The sequence below is a fragment of the Megascapheus bottae genome, chromosome 8 (assembly GCF_031878675.1).
Source record: "Megascapheus bottae isolate mThoBot1 chromosome 8, mThoBot2.hap1, whole genome shotgun sequence".
Classification (NCBI taxonomy): Eukaryota; Metazoa; Chordata; class Mammalia; order Rodentia; family Geomyidae; genus Megascapheus; species Megascapheus bottae.
Window position 1 is genome coordinate 15,348,008 of NC_143516.1, and position 18,250 is coordinate 15,366,257.

The following is an 18,250-nucleotide window of genomic DNA, read 5'->3' on the forward strand; positions in this document are numbered from 1 at the left end:
TCTTCATGACACAATTCCAGGGTGGGAATCACAGTAAGCAGCCAGTGTGAGGGAGAATGTCTAGTTCTTCAGGTACCCACAGAATGTCTGAGAATCAGCTCTTGGGAGGGGGGCAGTGGGTAAGGAAGGAGATGAAATGTCCAATAATAAATACTGGGATTCCAGATGAACTGTACACCAAGGCCTTTTCTGTCCAGATGCAGATGTAAGAAACTGGTTTGACCTATACCCCAGTGGAAAAGCCACACTCTCAGCTGGTAAGTCCTCAATAGACTTCCTGTTCCTTGATGAGAAAACACACTCTTAACAGAGAGCTTGTAAAAACAAGCAGATTTGAATAATGGGAAAGCAATGACATTCTCAATTCTCAGGGGAAACAGAGAGCTTAATGTAGGACCTATAAGAAAATTTCAGAGAAGTCTTTAAACATTCTAACTACGTTTCCAAGAAGACACAATCCCCAGGAAGCAGGACTAACACTCCTAAGATGAACAGACGATGATAAAATGAACATAAAATAAAGTTGGTGAGGAGGAGAGACTAAAATCAAGATGTCAGCAAGTCCGTGTGTTTCTTTCTGGAGGCTCTGGAGGAAAATCTATTTCCTTCCCTTTTCCAGCCTGCAGAGATGGTCCACAGACAGTCCTCACGACTGTTCTTTCCTCTATCTTCAACATTGGGCACCTTCCCTCTACACTGGGCAAACTTTTTTCCTACAGTCTTGTCTCTGTCCACTGCTGTAGAAGGCTCCTCACGTCTAAAGATTCCTGGCACTAGATCAAGTCCTTCTATACCACGCCAGCTAATTTCACCAACTCAAGATGTGACATTTTCTAGAGAAAGAGTGACCATTATTTTCTCCCATACTAAGAAAGGGGTTGAATCTGGAGTTTAAGGCTTTTGTTGAGAATTCCAGTTACAAGGTCTTTAATGTTCTCAGAATCCTGCCACCACCATTTCTACCATTGGGGTCCAGAGCACATCATCCATCACCAGAATTGCTTCTACAGCCTCTTATCCATCTCTTCTCCCTATCCCATCTCAGCTCCCAGTCCACTCTGATCTCAGGGATCGTTCAAAAAACATCCTAGTCATGCCAATCCTTTGTTCAATCTTTCTGGTGCCTTTCCTTTGCACCCCGAGTCACAAGGTCACAAAGCCCTTACAATGGCTTCCCAGGTCCTCACTCAGGAGGCTTGGAGATGCTCACTTGCTCTGTTACAACATGCTGGCTTTCTGCTTGCTCTCATACCAGGTTAACTGCTGAAGTCTCAATGGAGGGAACTTTGCATCCTCATTCTACCATACATTCCAGTTCTCTGAGGAAGAGAGCCCTGCCTGGTTCCTGGGTGTCTCTTCCCTGTCCACATGGTTAGTATATGGAATAGGAGAAGGATAAACGCTTTGACTTCTTTGCCCATGGCTGTGCAGTGCCCCTATTTCTCTCACTAATCCCACTTCTTACACATCAGTGCTGAGGAGATTGACGTGTAAATGCTTATTTCTGCATGAAGTGCACATGTGTGAAGCCTTCTTTGTGCATTTTCCAGGTGTAAAACCTGCTGCTAGGACTGGTAAAGACCATAATAATACTATTGTGGGGTACATGTTTGGCTTCCTTGACCTCTGCAGCATTTCGCGAACACTGCTCTTGGTGGCTCATGCAGTTTCCTGCTGCTTCCTGAGTCATAGTCGGGGATTGGGTTTCCCGTGTGGGCTACCAAGTCAGTTCAATGGCCAGCATCCCTGTATGTCAGACCAGATCCATGAGGAATCCTCTGTTCTCTCTGGAGAACACCAGCTCTTTATGCTCTCAGCTTGGAGCCAACGCTAGTAAAACTTTCAAATACTTTTACAGATGAAAAATCCAAGCAGATAGGTTGTTAGAGTATCATGAATGGTTCAAATTGAAATGAGGATATAGCATTCTCTGGTCAAAGAACAACTATATGTTGATTGGTGGGATTTGATTTGCTGATGAAGACGCTCCCAGTGAAATTAGAGAAAACGGGGCCTCAACTTTCATTTTTCTTGCTGCAAGTTTTACTTACTGATGACTAAAGATATTTCTCAGACTTCTTAATTTTTGGACATTCTTATTTTTGTTTTCCAGGACATTTCTGTTTAAAGATAATGTATGAAAATAGAAATAATTTATGTGAGAAAATACAGAAGTTTCCATAAGACAAAAATCCACTATGGTATCATTAAAGGGTAATCAAGTTTAGTGCAAAGTAGAATTCTAATCTGAGCCAATTTAGAATTGCATCAGCAAAAAAGGTCCTACTTAATTTTGATTTTTCTCTACCTTTTGCATTGGAAAGTAATTCAATGAATACTTTTAGAAGAATGCAATCTGGAATATGGAGTTTATCTAAAGCCTTCAGAACACCAAGATAGTAAGAAATGGTCTATTATTTTCATATCCTTTAGAGTTGTTTTTGATCTTTAAAGCAAAGCATATAAAAATGAAATAAATAACTTAGGGCATCCCAAGTACATTTCTCAACCCTTTGAAAAGAAAAATGTGAGGCACTCTTTTTTTTTTTTTTTTTTTTTTTTGTCGATCGTGGGGCTTGAACTCTGGAGCTGGGTGCTGTCCCTGAGTTCTTCAGCTCAAGGCTACCACTCTACCCCTTGAGCCACAGCACCACTTCCAGTTTTCTAATGGTTAATTGGAGATAAGAGTCTCACACACGTTAGTGTCTAGGCTGGCTCTGAACCGCAATCCTTAGCTCTCAGTCTCCTGAGTAGCTAGGATTATAGGCGTGAGCCACTGTGCTTGGCTCTCTTTTTATAATTTGTTGAGTTGCTTCCCAGAGCTGATAACAGCAAATGTTTACTGTGAGCTATCACTCCTTGCGCTGTAGGACTCCTGAGGTATATCATATCCTCTTCTGTACATTATATTGGAGTAAGTTCAGGAAAGTGAAGGAGAAAATGTGCAGCCCAGTAAACAGACTCAACTAGAACTGGTGACTTCTGATGTGTTACTTCAAAACAAAACAAAACAAAACAAAACCTACTGATGCACAGAGTTATTCTTCAGGTAGAAGGAGGCAGAAGAGGGAAGGTTTAGAGGATAGCCTTAGCCATACTTGCACTATATTTCTAGTAAGAGCCCATGACTTGTCCTGGACAAGTCATAACACCTCACTCATTTTTAACTTCCTTCTCTATAAAATAGTCAAGCAATGCTTATCTCAAAAAGTTATTTTTTTTGGGGGGGGACTAAATAAGATGGTATTTAAAAAAACACTTGGCACAACGTCCCCAAAGAATAGCAATCCTTGATAATCACATTAACATTAGTAATTGTGAGGCTTTCTGTGCTGTACCTAGCATGAGATAATGAGCATCCTCTCTTTTATGAGGGAGGTTCCTTCAAATAGGGTGCAGATATATACAATATATATCATATTATATATACAATACTATATATATGTATATTGGAGGTCCTTGTAGAGGAGAGATATCTAGGAAGATATTGGAGTTTTCCACACATAGACAAGGGGATGCTTGTGTCCAAAACATTTGGACAAGTGGAGAGAAAAATAAAGTGGGCAGATAGAAGTGGTTGTGACAGAAGGAGTCTGTGATGGCCTCTCCATGACAAGCCTGAGGAGGACTAACGTAGACTTGGGAAATGGACCAATGAGGTAGACCAATGAGACACTTGGAAGCACAGATGTCTTCCTCACTTTCTCAACCCACAATCCAAATGTAGGAAGTGAACAGCCTTCGATAGGGAGAGAGACTTGTAAGAATCGCTAGCCAGTGAGAAGCCAAGAAAAGCAGACAAACAGCTTGACCAGCAGCCCCAAGTTATGGAGTTGAGTCAACTTTACTCAGTGTTGTAAAGGAGATCTGTTTATGTTATAATTTACACATGATAAGAAAGCTTTCTTCTGTCTTGGCACGAGGTTCTGGAATGTCCAGTTATAACATTGGTATGCTATCAAAAGATGCCATGTCGCAAACTTTTCAGTGTTGTGTCCCTGGCATGTCTGCCCTGAGATAGCATGGAAAGGAACAAAAGCCAGTGCCTTTTTTCTGGATAACAATTAAATCCTTGGATTTATATAATGTGACATGATGCAAGGGATATTGTTTTGCACTTGGCATAGTTCGCGATGCCAAGGGCAGAACACCAAAGGGAAAAAAGTTGACTCTGAAAGCTTTCTCAGAACAAATCTGAGGGAATTCGCTGGTGAATGCAAATACATGTCCAAACAAGTTACTGCTTTGCTGAGGGAGAACACGGGCTGGCAAGCTTCACTTGGCATGAAGAGCAGTAGTCATGCTTCATTTTAATGAGGGATCTTGGGGGTCTATAATGAGCACTGTGCGGTATCTCCCATGTGTCTCCTTGGAACATGGACTGATTATACATATAGGGGGAAGAAAGGCCATCAGAAACAACACAGTTCCTGAACTCTCTGGGGCTCTGCCAATTAATTTAATAGCAGAGAAATGAATTCTCAGAAATACACCACAGGTCCCAGAGGGAACAACATTGTTGCACAGGCAAGCCCATGTGGTGTAAAGTAATGTCTGTATTTGGGGAAGGGGTTAGTGGATGAGAGGTTGGATGGATGGATGGATGGATGGATGGGTTTGTTTGTTTGTTTGTTTATTTATTTATCTATCCATCCATCCATCCATTCATCATTCTCAGGACCTAAATAATGTCCCTTAGCTTTTTCACTCAAGGCTGTGACACTCTACCACTTGAGCCACAGCTGGCATTTTGCCAGAGAATTGGAGACAAGAGTTGCACAGATTTTCTTGCTTGGTGCTGGCTTTGAACCACCCACCAGCTTCAGATCTCAGCCTCTTGAGTAGTTAAGATCACAGGCATGAACCGTCAGTTATTTTTTAACTAAAGCTAAAGGCAGGTCACTTTGCTTTATCTTTGTGGCTAGCCTGAAAAGATCATGTCATTTTGCAACTTGATTATTCTAAGAGGTGATAGTCATTGACTAGTAAGTTCATAGGTATAAAGCATATAAGGTCAATTTAAAGCAGAGCATTGGTCACATCTTACCTACCTGAGAATACTAATTATCTGGCCTTCTTTATCACAGAAAGTCAATATGTGAGATTTCAGGTAGGAAGAAAGTCCAAAACTCTAGAAAATGATTCAAGAAGCAACTCCAGCCCTAATCCTAGCAAATGGTCTTTTCATGGGTGGGCAAAGTGGCAGATGGGTGGACTTCACTGCATGCTCTTTCTGCGGGTCTGTCTTCAGTGTGTCCCTTAGGTCCCACCACTTAGAGTGATTTCCCCAGCAGATTCTTCTTCTGCTTAGATCTGGAACATCATGTGATTGCTCAGGTAAACAGTATGTGAATCCTGTGCTGGAGAGATACCTTATCTTGTATTTCTGGGCTGGCTGGAGCAAAAAAATACTCCATGGAGACAGGGCTTCCCAAAGAGCTCTGGACTTTTGGCAGGATTACATGCAGTTGTGGGTGTTTGGGCAGGACATTCTCCAGTCCTTCAGGCAACAAGGAGGGGGGAGGGTGGTGACCTACAAGCCAGGACAAGAGTCCCAAGAGGCAGACATGCTGATGGGAGGGACTTCCTCCATGTGTGTTAATACTTCCAAGAGGCTTTGGAGCTCTAAAAAGAAATAAGCAGTCTTCACATTAAGATAAAGATGTTTTGAAATGCTAAAGCAGAATAAAAATTGAAATTAAGATGAAGTAACTTGGCCGGGGAAAATACAGATAAAACTGGCCTCTCACTCAAGATGACCAACAGGTCACAAGGACATTTCTTCTGGTTTATTTACCTCAATATTCCACACATTCTATAGGGAACAGCTAATTCTGGAACTGGTTTAAAACAGATCCATACATATGTACATTTTTAATTTGTTTCCTATTAAGTTGAAGGTGTTTGTTCCAAGAACCCATTTTCTCTTTTTGCACTTGTGTTTGTTGCAACTCCCCTGTCCCCCCAAATTAAAGCAGCAGTAACAACAACAACAAATGCCATACCAAAAAAAAAAAGGCCTTAAGCATAAAATGAGTATCCAAGAAAAACATTTAGTTTGAAAAAGAGTTGAAAAATGTAGCCTTGGAAGAACCACTGCTTACATGGGATTGTTCAACAAATTCCTGCTGTGTGAGGTTTGGCATATACTTTCTAAAAATATAAGCATCTGGGGAAATGAGACAAAGCCCAGGTCTTGAACCAAATGAGGCACGCAGTGTGAATCTGCTAGTGATTATATCAATATTGCAACATGTACCCAAATTTAGCAGTGCAGAATCTAATAGAATATGAAAGCCCAGCAGGCATAGGCCTTACCATAATATATAGCCCACCGAGAAGGTGCATATGGCCGCCAGTCCACTGCTTCTGCTGGGATACTGATGGTGCGAGGTCCTCATCTCGATTAATATAAAAGGCAAAACGGTTGTGTGCTGAAAAAGAACAGACACTAGGTGACACAGATCCTTATCACCTTTCTTTACCAGTTTTCTTTCCAATGGCCGAGCCAATACTGTAAATTTACAGGAAAGAGCCACAACAGAAAGCAGTTATGTGGCTCACCAAGGAGGGAGAATGGACAGAAAACATGTCTTACTGCAGTTGTTGCAATGGTATTTTCCTTCCATATCTTACTTTTTAAATTTTATTTTATCTTATTTGATGTCCACGATGGGAAAATTTTATGTACCGTTTTCTTACTCCTTGTTCATATCATGTATACATCATTCACAATGGACTGGGAAGGAAGTTTGCTTTAGATTTTTATCCTGGCCTGAGAATTTTTGATATATCATTTTAGAAATCCTTCTAGAGCATCGGCCCTGAGGGTTTCCCTCTAAAACTTTATTATGTAGACACACTAATATTCCTCAACCAATTCTTGTTCTTGAGTCTTTAAGTACTTAAGGGTTCTTAGAATATTAATTAGAATTGTCATGATAGACATTTTTTAATCTGAATGTTTAATAATTTCCTAAGAGCCAAAATCCTATGGAAATTTCAATGCTACCAATATATACTGTCAAATTGTGTATGGATCAGTATTAGGTTAAAAAACAGAGGATTGTGCCTGAAGACCAGTATGGGCAAATAGTTCATAAAACCTCATCTTAACGGATATAAAAACTGGGTGAGGTACTGCACACCTGTCATCCTAGCCACAGCAGAGCCCTGCTGGAAACACAATGATAGCCAAAGGGATGGAGGCAAAGCTTACATGGTGGAGTGGCTACCTAGCCAGTTCAAGGTCCTGCTTCAAACCCTAGCATACACCGTACACATGCGTACACATGCACACACATGCACACGCACACACACACACACAGCACACACATGCACACGCACACACACACACACACATAGAGAGAGGGGGAGGGAGGGAGGGAGGAAGGGAGGGAGAGAGAGAGAGAGAGAGAGAGAGAGAGAGAGAGAGAGAGAGAGAGAGAGAGAGACAGAGAGAGAGAGAGAGAGAGAGAGAATGGAGAGAGAGAATGTTAAATTTACTTCTATGAGGGTTGGACAAGTAGAATCTTATTTTTGTTGTTTCTTAAGCCAATGGTTACTCTACACCAAACACATAAGATGTGTCATATTCAAAGGGTAGGAAGAAAAGAAAGCCAAATGCTTAAATACCTAAAATCTAAAAATGGGAGTATTTGGATTGACATAAGGATCGATAAGCTTCTTAGATAATACTGGGTCAGGATATATGTTATGTGCACTACACACACAAACACATTATCTACAAAGATGGAGGAACTGAGAATGGACCCAGAAAAGGTCTGAATTATATGGAACACCTTCCAAAATGAAAGGTGTTTTGAAAGGATCTTTGTTGTACTCTTGCTGTAATGTTTGCCTATATAAGGAAAACATAGGAAATTGGATGTTATGATTTCAGAATTTTGTTAAGTATTTTAAAAGAATGGGGACAGGTTGGCAGGTAAAAGACATGGTTGGAATACTAAGCTAATTATCTTCAAAGCGATTGTTCATGCTTACAGAGAAAACAGAAACACATGATTTTCTAAGAAATATTGACCATGGACATTCTATGCCTTAATCTTTTCCTCTTGATAACTGTTCTAGATAGCAGATCATTAGTAATTAGAGTGTGACACTGCAAGGATGCCAGGTGAGTGACTACAGTTGGCTTGCTTTATATTTTTTCACTTTCTATCTTTGTTAATATTACTACTGTTTGAAAACGGTATCATTAGCTCTGTAGGGAACCAAGCAAAGCACACATGTGTGTAATAGAGAGAAAAAGAAAACATTTTTAGTATCTATTCTGTTGGTGTTAGTTACCTCACATGACACTGACTGGGAATTTAACCAACAATTAGTGATGTGAACAATAATTTTACAATGTAAAATTTAAATGCATAGTTAGTTACATAGGGATAAGTCGTATTAAATTATACAAAGAAAAATGTCCCTGAAAAGCAAACTTTTACATGATGATCATGTTGGTTTGGATAGCATGTGTGGGTTCTCAATGACAGTGTTATTTTTGGTTTATGAATATTAAGAAATGTCTAAGCTGGTAGTGAATGGTTCATCCCTGTTATCTGAGCTACTCAGGAGGCCAAGGTCTAAGGATTGTGGTTTGAAGCCAATTTAGGTAGCTAAGTCAATGAGATACTTATCTCCATTTTTATCCAGCAAGAAGCTGGAAGTGGGGCTGTGGCTCAAATGATAGAATTCCAGTTTTGTGTGAAAAAGCGAAGATACAACATTCAGGCTGTAAGCCCCAGCATTAATATTGAAGGAGGGAAGGAGGGAGGGAAAGAAGAAGGAAGGAAGGAAAGAAGGAAAAAGAGAGATAAAGAGGAAGAAAGAATGCAAGAAAGCAAGCAGGGAAGAAGGAAATTCCTAAACTCTAACTCTTCTTTGATCCAAAATGAATAGAAAATAAGGCATTTTTAACAAATTTATATTTGTTAAAATAATTGACTTGAATATGGTTAGTTACTAGTTTTTTTTCTGCTTAAGGCTGGTGCTCTATAAGTTGAGCCACATCTCTACTTCCTAGTTATTATTACTATTTTTTAAATGTAGACTACTTGCTGATTAACAGATGTTACACTTGAAAAGGTTAGGATGTACTCTGACGATACTAAGTAGAAAATCTCTTTGAAAAAGGGGAGCTCGTTCTATCTCACTTTAAGATTGGCATTTTAATATGAAGAAAGGGAAGCTTGCTCTATCAGTGACGTGAGCAATGATAATAACTCTTTGAGTGGTCATCTGTGGATGTGTAAATTTGGCCAGTATCAAGTTTCTCATACACAGAACATAGAGCTTCTATAAATATTTATAATGCGAATTCTCTTCGCTAATGAAGGACATATATTGACAAAAGTAAATATAGTGTTAAATATTTATCGAGCATGTAAATGTTGCCCTACATGAACCAAATGACTGTTTTTGTCTGTTTTATGCTTGGTTTTGTACCAGTTTGGGATGTTGTACTCTTGCTTAGCTTGTTCACTTAAGGCTGGTGCTCTACCACTTAAACCACATTCTACTTCTGGCTTTTTGCTAGTTAATTGGAGATAAAGTCACCTTCTTGGCTGGTTTTGAACTGAGAGCCTCAGATCTTACCAAAACCAAAATTCTGAGACTATGTGTTAAACACAGCCATCAGTAAGTGTGAGAGAACATTGGACACAGTGATGTGAAGTAGAAAATCCTCTAACTAGAATCAAGAACCAAGGATAACAAAGAAGGAATTAACTTTTTATTTTATGGCTCAGTATTCATTTAAAGTCATGTCTTGTGCCACTTAAATTATCATGGAACTGGTTTTTAGCTTGTTTTTAATGGCTGTCGTGTGGTGCCATTGAGGGGTTTCCTAAGAGGGAACCATGGGAAAATAGCCTGTCACTCTTTCACTTCCTGGCCAATAGGCAAGTGGCTTTATTTGCCATACACTTTCCACAAAGATCTACTGTTTTACCCACAGCTCAAGACCAACAGGCTTAACTGAATGCAACTTAAAATCTTCCCAAACTGCTTTTGCCAGAAACATAGATGAATAGGGAGGTTAGGTGTATGATGACACTTAACAAGGCTGAAGAAATAAGTTGACACCACACGTGGTGGGTCTGGCTATTGGGGAAAGCTTTCGATGACCAGGGATGGTAATCAATGTTGAGAAGTTTTAGAATAAATCTTTGCTATCCACAGAAGGAGGAAAGCATGTGGTGAGTTGGTATGAACGTAAGCAAGAGGCTTGGTCAATGTAGGATCCTCTCATGAATTATCTTAGATTTCTAGAACTGATAGTGACCACCAGAGTGCAGAATTCTAAAAGAGTAAATAAGATTTAAAAACTACATTTAACTCCCCAATCTCTGTTTGCTTTGTTTTCCTCCTTCTCTCTAAAAATATTTTTCAATAGGAGAGTCGTACTGCTGTTGCTACAGAAGCACGAGGTACAATTCATTTCTTCTTTGGAAGCAAAACCAGCTTTGGAAGGTGAGGTATGAGCAGTCTAATTAGGTAATGAGGGAGCTGGAAACTCCATGTGTGTTCTTGCAAAAGTGGAAAAGATAGGCATGTTCTGGGGGAATTCTCACCACAGCACGGTGTCTCATTACCAGGTGAATTTGGTCTTGTCTTCATGTTTGTTAGAATGCCTAGGTCTCCTTACATACTAGGGCGATATGACCACAAACACCAGGAAGGCTGTGTGTCTGTGGTGGTGGGGGGGTGTACACCCGTGTCTTACCAGCATGATATGAATGGATGTGTCTAGGAGGATGGGGTGAAGGAGAGACCCTGTGAGGGTCACAAGAAATAAAAATCATATGAAACACTGCCAGGGGATATAAAAAGTTGTACACTCCAGATTATAACTAGAATATCTTGTTCGTTTTGTTTTTCACTTTATACTCTCTGTCACCCATATAATGAAAGGGGCTGAAAAAATAATAACATTTTATTGGGAAATAAAGCAAGGAGAAATTTCCAGTTTGCAAAAGAAAACCCCTTGCTTTAGCAAAATATGATTTAAAGTGATAGAGAGGGTGACATCAGAAACATGGGGAAATGGACACTGAGTCATCTAACCCTTGCTAGATCCCTGGGCTCTAAATACAAGGCCAGTGTTAGAGGAACATCGCCTCAGGTGGGGTGGCACAGAACTGAGGTAAGCCCTCCCCTGGAGCAACTATAAATTCACAATCAGGTGGGGGCATTTCTCCTCTTCCTGTGAGAGAAATAACAGCACAGGTAATTGGAAAACCAAGTGATCAGGCTCAGTGACAACTGTAAGTTTTTTCTTGGTATTAGTGTTGGGACTTGAATTTAAGATCTCATGTTATTTACTTTTTTTTTTTTTTTTTTGCCAATTCTGGGGCTTGAACCCAGGGCCTGGGCCCTGTCTCCGAGTTTCTTTTGCTCAAGGCTAGCACTCTTCTACTTGAGCCATAATATCACTTACATCCTCTTCTGTTTATGTGGTGCTGAGGAACTGAACCCAGGGCTTCAAGCCTGCACTCTACCATTAAACCACTTTCCTATATTCCTAACCCTTTTGCTTAGCTTTTTTTTTTTTTTTTTTTTGCTTAAGGCTGGCTTTTTGTCAGTTTACCGGAGTTGAAAGATTCTCACAGATTTATCGGGCTAGCATCAAACCATGATTCTCAGATCTCAGTCTCATGAGAGACTGAGGCACAAGCACCTGTGAACTTTCATCTCTTATAATGGGACATTGGTAGGATCTAGACAATGTCTGGTAATATTCTCGTAGTAGTGGCCATACTTTATCATCAGGTGAACGTGTTCTTGCCTTTTTGTTTGATAGAATTAATCAATTACAGGAAAAAAATTCAGACAATCGGCAGCTCCAAAGGCCACCTGTGCTCTGCTTTCCTAGCAAAGACGCTTGCGCATTTTAAATAAAAGGGAATACACCAGTCTCAAGGGCTACAGTTTGTGTTTCTCTGGAAGTCCCATGGAGCTACCGCTTGCCATGGGCTCCCTTCTCCTAAGGGCTGAGCTGCTTTGTCTGAATGTGGTGATGCCTATGAATATGACGCAGACTCTCTCCAGAAATGGCCAGAGCTCCTTTGATGGTGCCCTTCTAGCATGACATTCGCCATCTGTTCCTGATGACTGCCAAGTCAGCATGAATGGCGCTCACACAGGGGCAACCTCACATGCAAAAGGAAGCCAGAACCACTAACCTAGGGTCCAAGATGCTGGTTATGATGGAACAAACACATATGTAGGGTTAAAATGTTCCCAAAGCTCTGGTGAGCTGAAGTACTACATTTAGGATCCATTCAGGTCTCACATTAGCTCCAACAACTCTTAGGATATGGCGTTAGTAATGATATTAAAGCAATCAATAGTGTCATATAATCAGCACACACACACACACACACACACACAAACACACACACACATCTTTGTAATGAAGATTAATCTATGCATCATAGAAACTAGGAGAGTGACTGGTTCATGGACCGCTCCTTTTCTATTTAGAAGCATTTTTAATATGACTCCAAGGGTGTAAATATATCTCACTGAATCTTCCTACTGACAGCCTCCCCCAGGTGCCAAGGGGCCATGGAATTATTGGGGCCCCAGTGTGGGGGGTGAATTTTCTCCCTAGCAGCTTATGGACCACCAACTAAGTCATTCCTTTTTTGAAATGTTCCACTTGGTGCCATAAAATGTAATGGTGATTTTTGAGTGGACTAATGTTCACGTCTTCCATGAGTGCTTCTCAGGGAATAACTGAAGTTCTCACAGAATGTCCTGCCTTATGGTTGTCTCCAGGGAAACCAACGATGACAGAATGATGAGTTACAGGCAGACCTCAGATGCCACAAAGACTCTGCTTAGCAGCAGGGGAAGATTTCTCCCTCAGTTATGATGAGGGGTGGATACACAGAAGAAACGGTAAAGCTATGAGTTCATCCACAAGGCAAGAAGAAGCGTGGAAAGGCATTGCACCCTCCACCATGGAGACACCACCACTGCAAGGCACTATGAGGACAGAAGTCTAGATGATCTGGGATGGGCTATGGGGAGGCCTGTGGATGCTTGTGTGCCTTCACAGGTTAAATGGTTCTTGTGTCATTTAAGGGAAACACATTTGGTGTTAATAGTGGAAAGATTGTGCTAGAGGAAGAGAAGAGGGGAGCAGAAGGGAGGAGGATTAATCTTCCATGTTGCTTTTTGTCCTTGCTTCCATTCTGCTTGTCTTTAACAAAAATAGGGATTCAGTTCTCTCCAACCTTCTAATCTGCCACTCCCTTTTTCTGCCTTCTCACCTACAATTTTCTGCTTTCTACTCTTCTTTCTGCCTTTACTCAGCTAAGTGCCATGGTATAAGAAAAATTGGGAAAAAAAAGAACAGAATGATAGCTTGTTGCCTTGGGAAGTATCTATCTACTTGGTGTGTACACACAAAAAGGTGGCTTTCCCATGCTCTGTTTATGATGTTTCTCCAATCATTAACTGATGTACATAAATATGGAATACATAGTAATGGGAGAGTTACAATTAACTGAGCTAATAAACAATGAGTTTATACAATTACATTCCATTCTCACAGGAATCCTTGTGTAGTAGTTTTCTTCACCTTCACTATATACATTATTTACATTGGGGAATGAGGAGAACCTGTTGTAAGTAGTATAGAACTCACAAATGGCACAGTATTTGACTTCAGATCTACCAGACTTCAAAACCTGTGCTTGAAATAAGATACAGTATTCCTCCCATGCTCCTTCCTTCCCATCTTCCTTCCTTCCACCAGCCATCCTTCTCTTCCTCCTTCCCTCCCTTCCTTTATTCACCTCATACAAACATTTTCTGTACTTGTATAACATGTATTATGGTCCAAGCCAGAAGTTCTTAGACTATATCCAAGACAAAACAGATCTTTGTCTTTAGCAATTTGCTGTTTGGGGAAATGTGCTTCAATTAGTTTGATAAAAACTCACCTTTGAAAAGACCCTATTCATTAGGGCTGCATACATCATATCATAGTAAAATTACTTTCACAATACATGTAAATAATGAATTTATTCTGTAAGATCTCTTATTCCATGCCAGGAACTGAACTAAACACTTTAAACCTCATTTAGTTTTTCACTAATCTCTTGGGGTATTTTTTTGTTTGTCATCATCATCATCATCATCACCAATTCTATTTTATAGAAAATGAGGGCCTTAGAAGTTAAGAACAGGCTGGGAGTTTGGCCTAGTGGTAGAGTGCTTGCCTAGCATGCACGAAGACCCGGGTTCGATTCCTCGGTACCACATACATAGAAAAAAGCCAGAAATGGTGCTGAGGCTCAAGTGGTAGAACTCTACCCTTCAGAAAGTCCAAGGACAGTACTCAGGCCCTGAGCTCAAGTCCAGGACTGGCCAAAAAAAAAAGGGCTGGGAGTTTGGCCTAGTAGTTAAAGTGCTTGCCTAGCATGCATGAAGACCCGGGTTCAATTCCTTGGTACCACATACATAGAAAAAAAAGCCGGAAGTGGTGCTGAGGCTTAAGTGGTAGAGCTCTAGCCTTGAGAAAGTCCAAGGACAGTGCTCAGGCCCTGAGCTCAAGCCCAGGACTGGCAAAAAAAAAAAAGTTAAGAACATTGCTCAAGTTTATGTAACTGGAAGAAAACAAGCTTGTGCTTATAGTTGACAGTTCAACTCTGACTCCTTCTTTTTAACCCTAGAGCCTTATTGTCTAAGGAACAGTGGGAAATCATATATAGGGGAAGATTATACTTCTCCTTCCCATGTCTTTGTCTGAAAAGGGGGAACCCTGAAACTTCTTTCACATCCTCACCTTTCAGGCTGGTGATTTCCAGGCTGAGGTTTGAATGGCCTTACATTCAAACCTGAGAACAATTGTTACCTGCATGCTGGAGCACTGACTCTATGGACACAGAGTGGGTGCAGAGTAACCCAGCACGTCACTGACACCCAGACCTTCCTTTCTGAAATTTGTGAGTACTGGCTTGTCTGTTCAATGGCATACTTTATGAGAGAGAGGAGAGGGGGAGAGAGAAAGACAGAGAGGAAGGGAGAGACAGAAACAGAGACAGAGAGGCAGAAGGAGACAGAGACAGAGAAGAAATAGGAGGCAAGAAAAAAGAGTGAATTTAGTGATCTTGTAATCAGTAATATTTAAAAGCATTGAAGTGTTTTCTTAAAGATTATGAGAAAATAGGTGAAGTGTGGTGGCTCAAGCCTGTAATTGTAACTACCTGTCTGGCAGTAATTGGGGACTTGTGGCTCTAGGCCAGGCTAGGAAGCATGAGACTTCATCTCACCTGATGGCTGGGTATCATGGTACGTGCCTGTATCTGAAGCTGTGGAGCAGGGACAATGGCTAGGAGGCGGCTCATGTCTGTCATCTCAACAAGAAAAGAAGGACAAATACAGAGATCACATCCCTGCTTGTTTGGGATATAAAAAACATTGTATCTTGAAAATAACTAATGCATAAAAGGGTCTGGTAGTGAGGCAGAATAAATGCTTAATGTAAGTATGATGTAAGGAGTTCAAACTACCACTCCCCCCATCCCCACAAAAAAAAGAAAGAAGATCATGAGGAAATGACAAGTATAGGTTGCATATACAAAAAAAGTGACACTTATGAACATTCTGAAATAAAGACAAAAATTTATGAGAAACTAGAATTTGGTTTTTTTCATCCTCTTTACCTGCTTTTCAGAAATTCATCTCTCTTGGGCCGGGACTTTGGCCTAGTTGTAGAGTGCTTGCCTAGCATGCATGAAGACCGGGTTTCAACTCCTCATTACCACATACATAGGAAAAGCCAGAAGTGGTGCTGTGGCTCAAGTGGCAAACCACTAGCCTTGAGAAATCCCAAGAACAGTGCTCAGACCCTGAGTGCTCATCTAGGTAGGCCAGCATCCTCCAAGATCTGACCACTTGGTTCCCTTCTCTAAGATCATGCTATGAACTTAGAGGGAAGCCCAACTTGCTAACTATTATGGTGGTACTGGGATTTGAACTCAGGGCTTTGTGATTGTTAGGCAAGAGCTCTACCACTTGAGTTATGCGCCCAATCTTCTTAGGTTTTTAGCTTGGTTTTTCAGAAAGGATCTTTATACTTCTTGTCTAGGTTGGCTAATCTCACTACCACTGCCTTCCAATAGCTGTGATTACCGAGGTATACCACCATCCCCACCCATTTGAGGCATGGTATAATTCTCTATGTAAGGCTAGAATTAGCCTAAGGGGAACTGACTCTGAGACCCTGAAGCCAAGGGAACATTTCAAGGAGAAATAATAATAATCCTCAAATTTTGCAAAAAAAAAAGCCTGACTTTCCCATAAGCAAATCTTATTTTTCTATTAATTTTTACTAGGAAAAAAAGCCCTATAGTTTAAGAAGAATGGAGAAATAAGTTCTAGAATGCAATGCATAAGTAAACTTAAAATTTATTCATTCCAAGTAAAAGTTAGAACTGTTTATGACAGAGTAGTACTTTGTCCCTAATCATATTAAATGAACCAAGGCTGATATGAGACAAATCTGTGGCAAACATGTGCGCATGTGCTCTGTTACCATGTTCTACTAAATCATATTAATATGGGAATAAGTCACCAAATTAAAGCTGCATATTCACAAAATATGCAGAGGTATTAATTTTTTTGAAGTAGAAATAGTAATCCAGTTGCACTGCTTTTCAAAAAAATTAAAAAAAAAAATTTTTGTCAGTCCTGGCTTGAACTCAAGGCCCGAGCACCGTTCTTGGGATTTCTCAAGGCTAGTGCTCTTCCACTTAAGACACAGCACCACTTCCAGCATTTTCTATGTATGTGGTGCTGAGGAATTGAACCTGAGTCTTCATGCATGCTAGGTAAGTACTCTCCTATTAGGCCAAACTCCTGGCCTCTGCATTGCTCTTAATAATGTTCTCACAGTTCCTTATTACAAGATAGAAGTGGACCAATGACTCCAGAGATTCCTCAAATACAATGGTTTCAAATGGTTTTAAATTTATCCTGGTTTATGATAAGCAAATATTGTTTTGATTGATTGGCAAATGCCTACGAGCAGCAATAAGAGCAATTATGTTTGACATGGCAACATTATAAAATCTATAACCTAAACCTTTTAAAGCTTGATTTGAAATGTCAAATTTGACTTATGAGTTTGAGTTATAACCCTGCTTCATGCAAAAAGCATTAGGTTAATCTGGAGCAAAGCACTGTTGCCAAACATGCACTGGCATAATTAATCAGGCATATTTCAGAAATGAATCATCTCCAAGAGATTATTGATTTGCTGTCATGACAAGTTTTTCTCGGGGGCTGTGCTGGGACTCTGGAGCAGAGAAGCACTGGCATGTATTTTTCAGTGACTAAGCCTTGATCTGTCCTCCTAAATTCCTGCCTTCCTTGCATTGACATCTGCAAATACTCACACACGACAACCTCATGCCTGAGCGTGGTGGCTTCCACGTTGATTAGGATTAGTTTAGAGGGATTTTGGAGCAGTCAGTATAATCAAAAGCAGAGAACCATGAGGTTCAAGACAGTGGCATGCACCCTGCTAATGGTATTGTATTAGTAGTGAATGTAAATGTCTCTACACAGCCCTGAACACATATCAAGCACACACATATGTAAAGTTAGGTACACACTTGAAAACACACCTATACTCATGCACATATATGCAAGCACTACTCAGGCAAACACACTCAGGATGCACCATGCATACACACATCTCTGAAGACATATGCAAATATGTACATTCACAATAGAGATTCACATACATGCAAACATACACAGTTGTACAAAGACACATAGGCGCTCATCCATCACAGAAACATGGAAATACATTCAAATACAGATACTCATATGCTCACAAGCACATCTCCTTGAAGACATGCAGCCAGCACACACCGTGCACTCCTAAGCATATACCCATAAGTCACACACCCATGCATATAGCCATACCCACACATAGGCACACTATTGTGTTTACATATACATGTAAACACACACACACAAATGCACACATGCATGCCAACATACTTAAGGAATGGAGATGATTTCAGTTTTAGTCTTCAAGTTCATCTCTATTACCTAGTAAACAAAATGAAGCTCTCAGAGAATCTCTATTAAACGTATGACCAGATATAACTTGTGGGTTTTTCCCCCCCATAATGATTCTATGACATATGATAGTACTGTCAGATGGAGTCCTGAAAGCACAAGGTAGTCAAATATGCTCCCAAAGATTTCA

The 18,250-nt window shown here is 40.4% G+C and overlaps 1 protein-coding gene across 2 annotated transcripts in view; it reads right to left on the reverse strand.

Annotated features, from left to right (window-relative positions):
* Nucleotides 1–18,250, reverse strand: part of Aig1 (androgen induced 1) — a 198,926-nt gene that overhangs the window by 23,495 nt on the left and 157,181 nt on the right. Inside the window, exon 4 of one of the 2 annotated variants that reach the window (XM_090338018.1) lies at nucleotides 6,319–6,434. The exons of the other annotated variant lie outside the window; for it this stretch is intronic. Coding sequence (XP_090194144.1) covers nucleotides 6,319–6,434 — 116 coding nt within the window. The remainder of the gene's footprint in view (nucleotides 1–6,318; nucleotides 6,435–18,250) is intronic. 2 annotated transcript variants of the gene reach the window in all.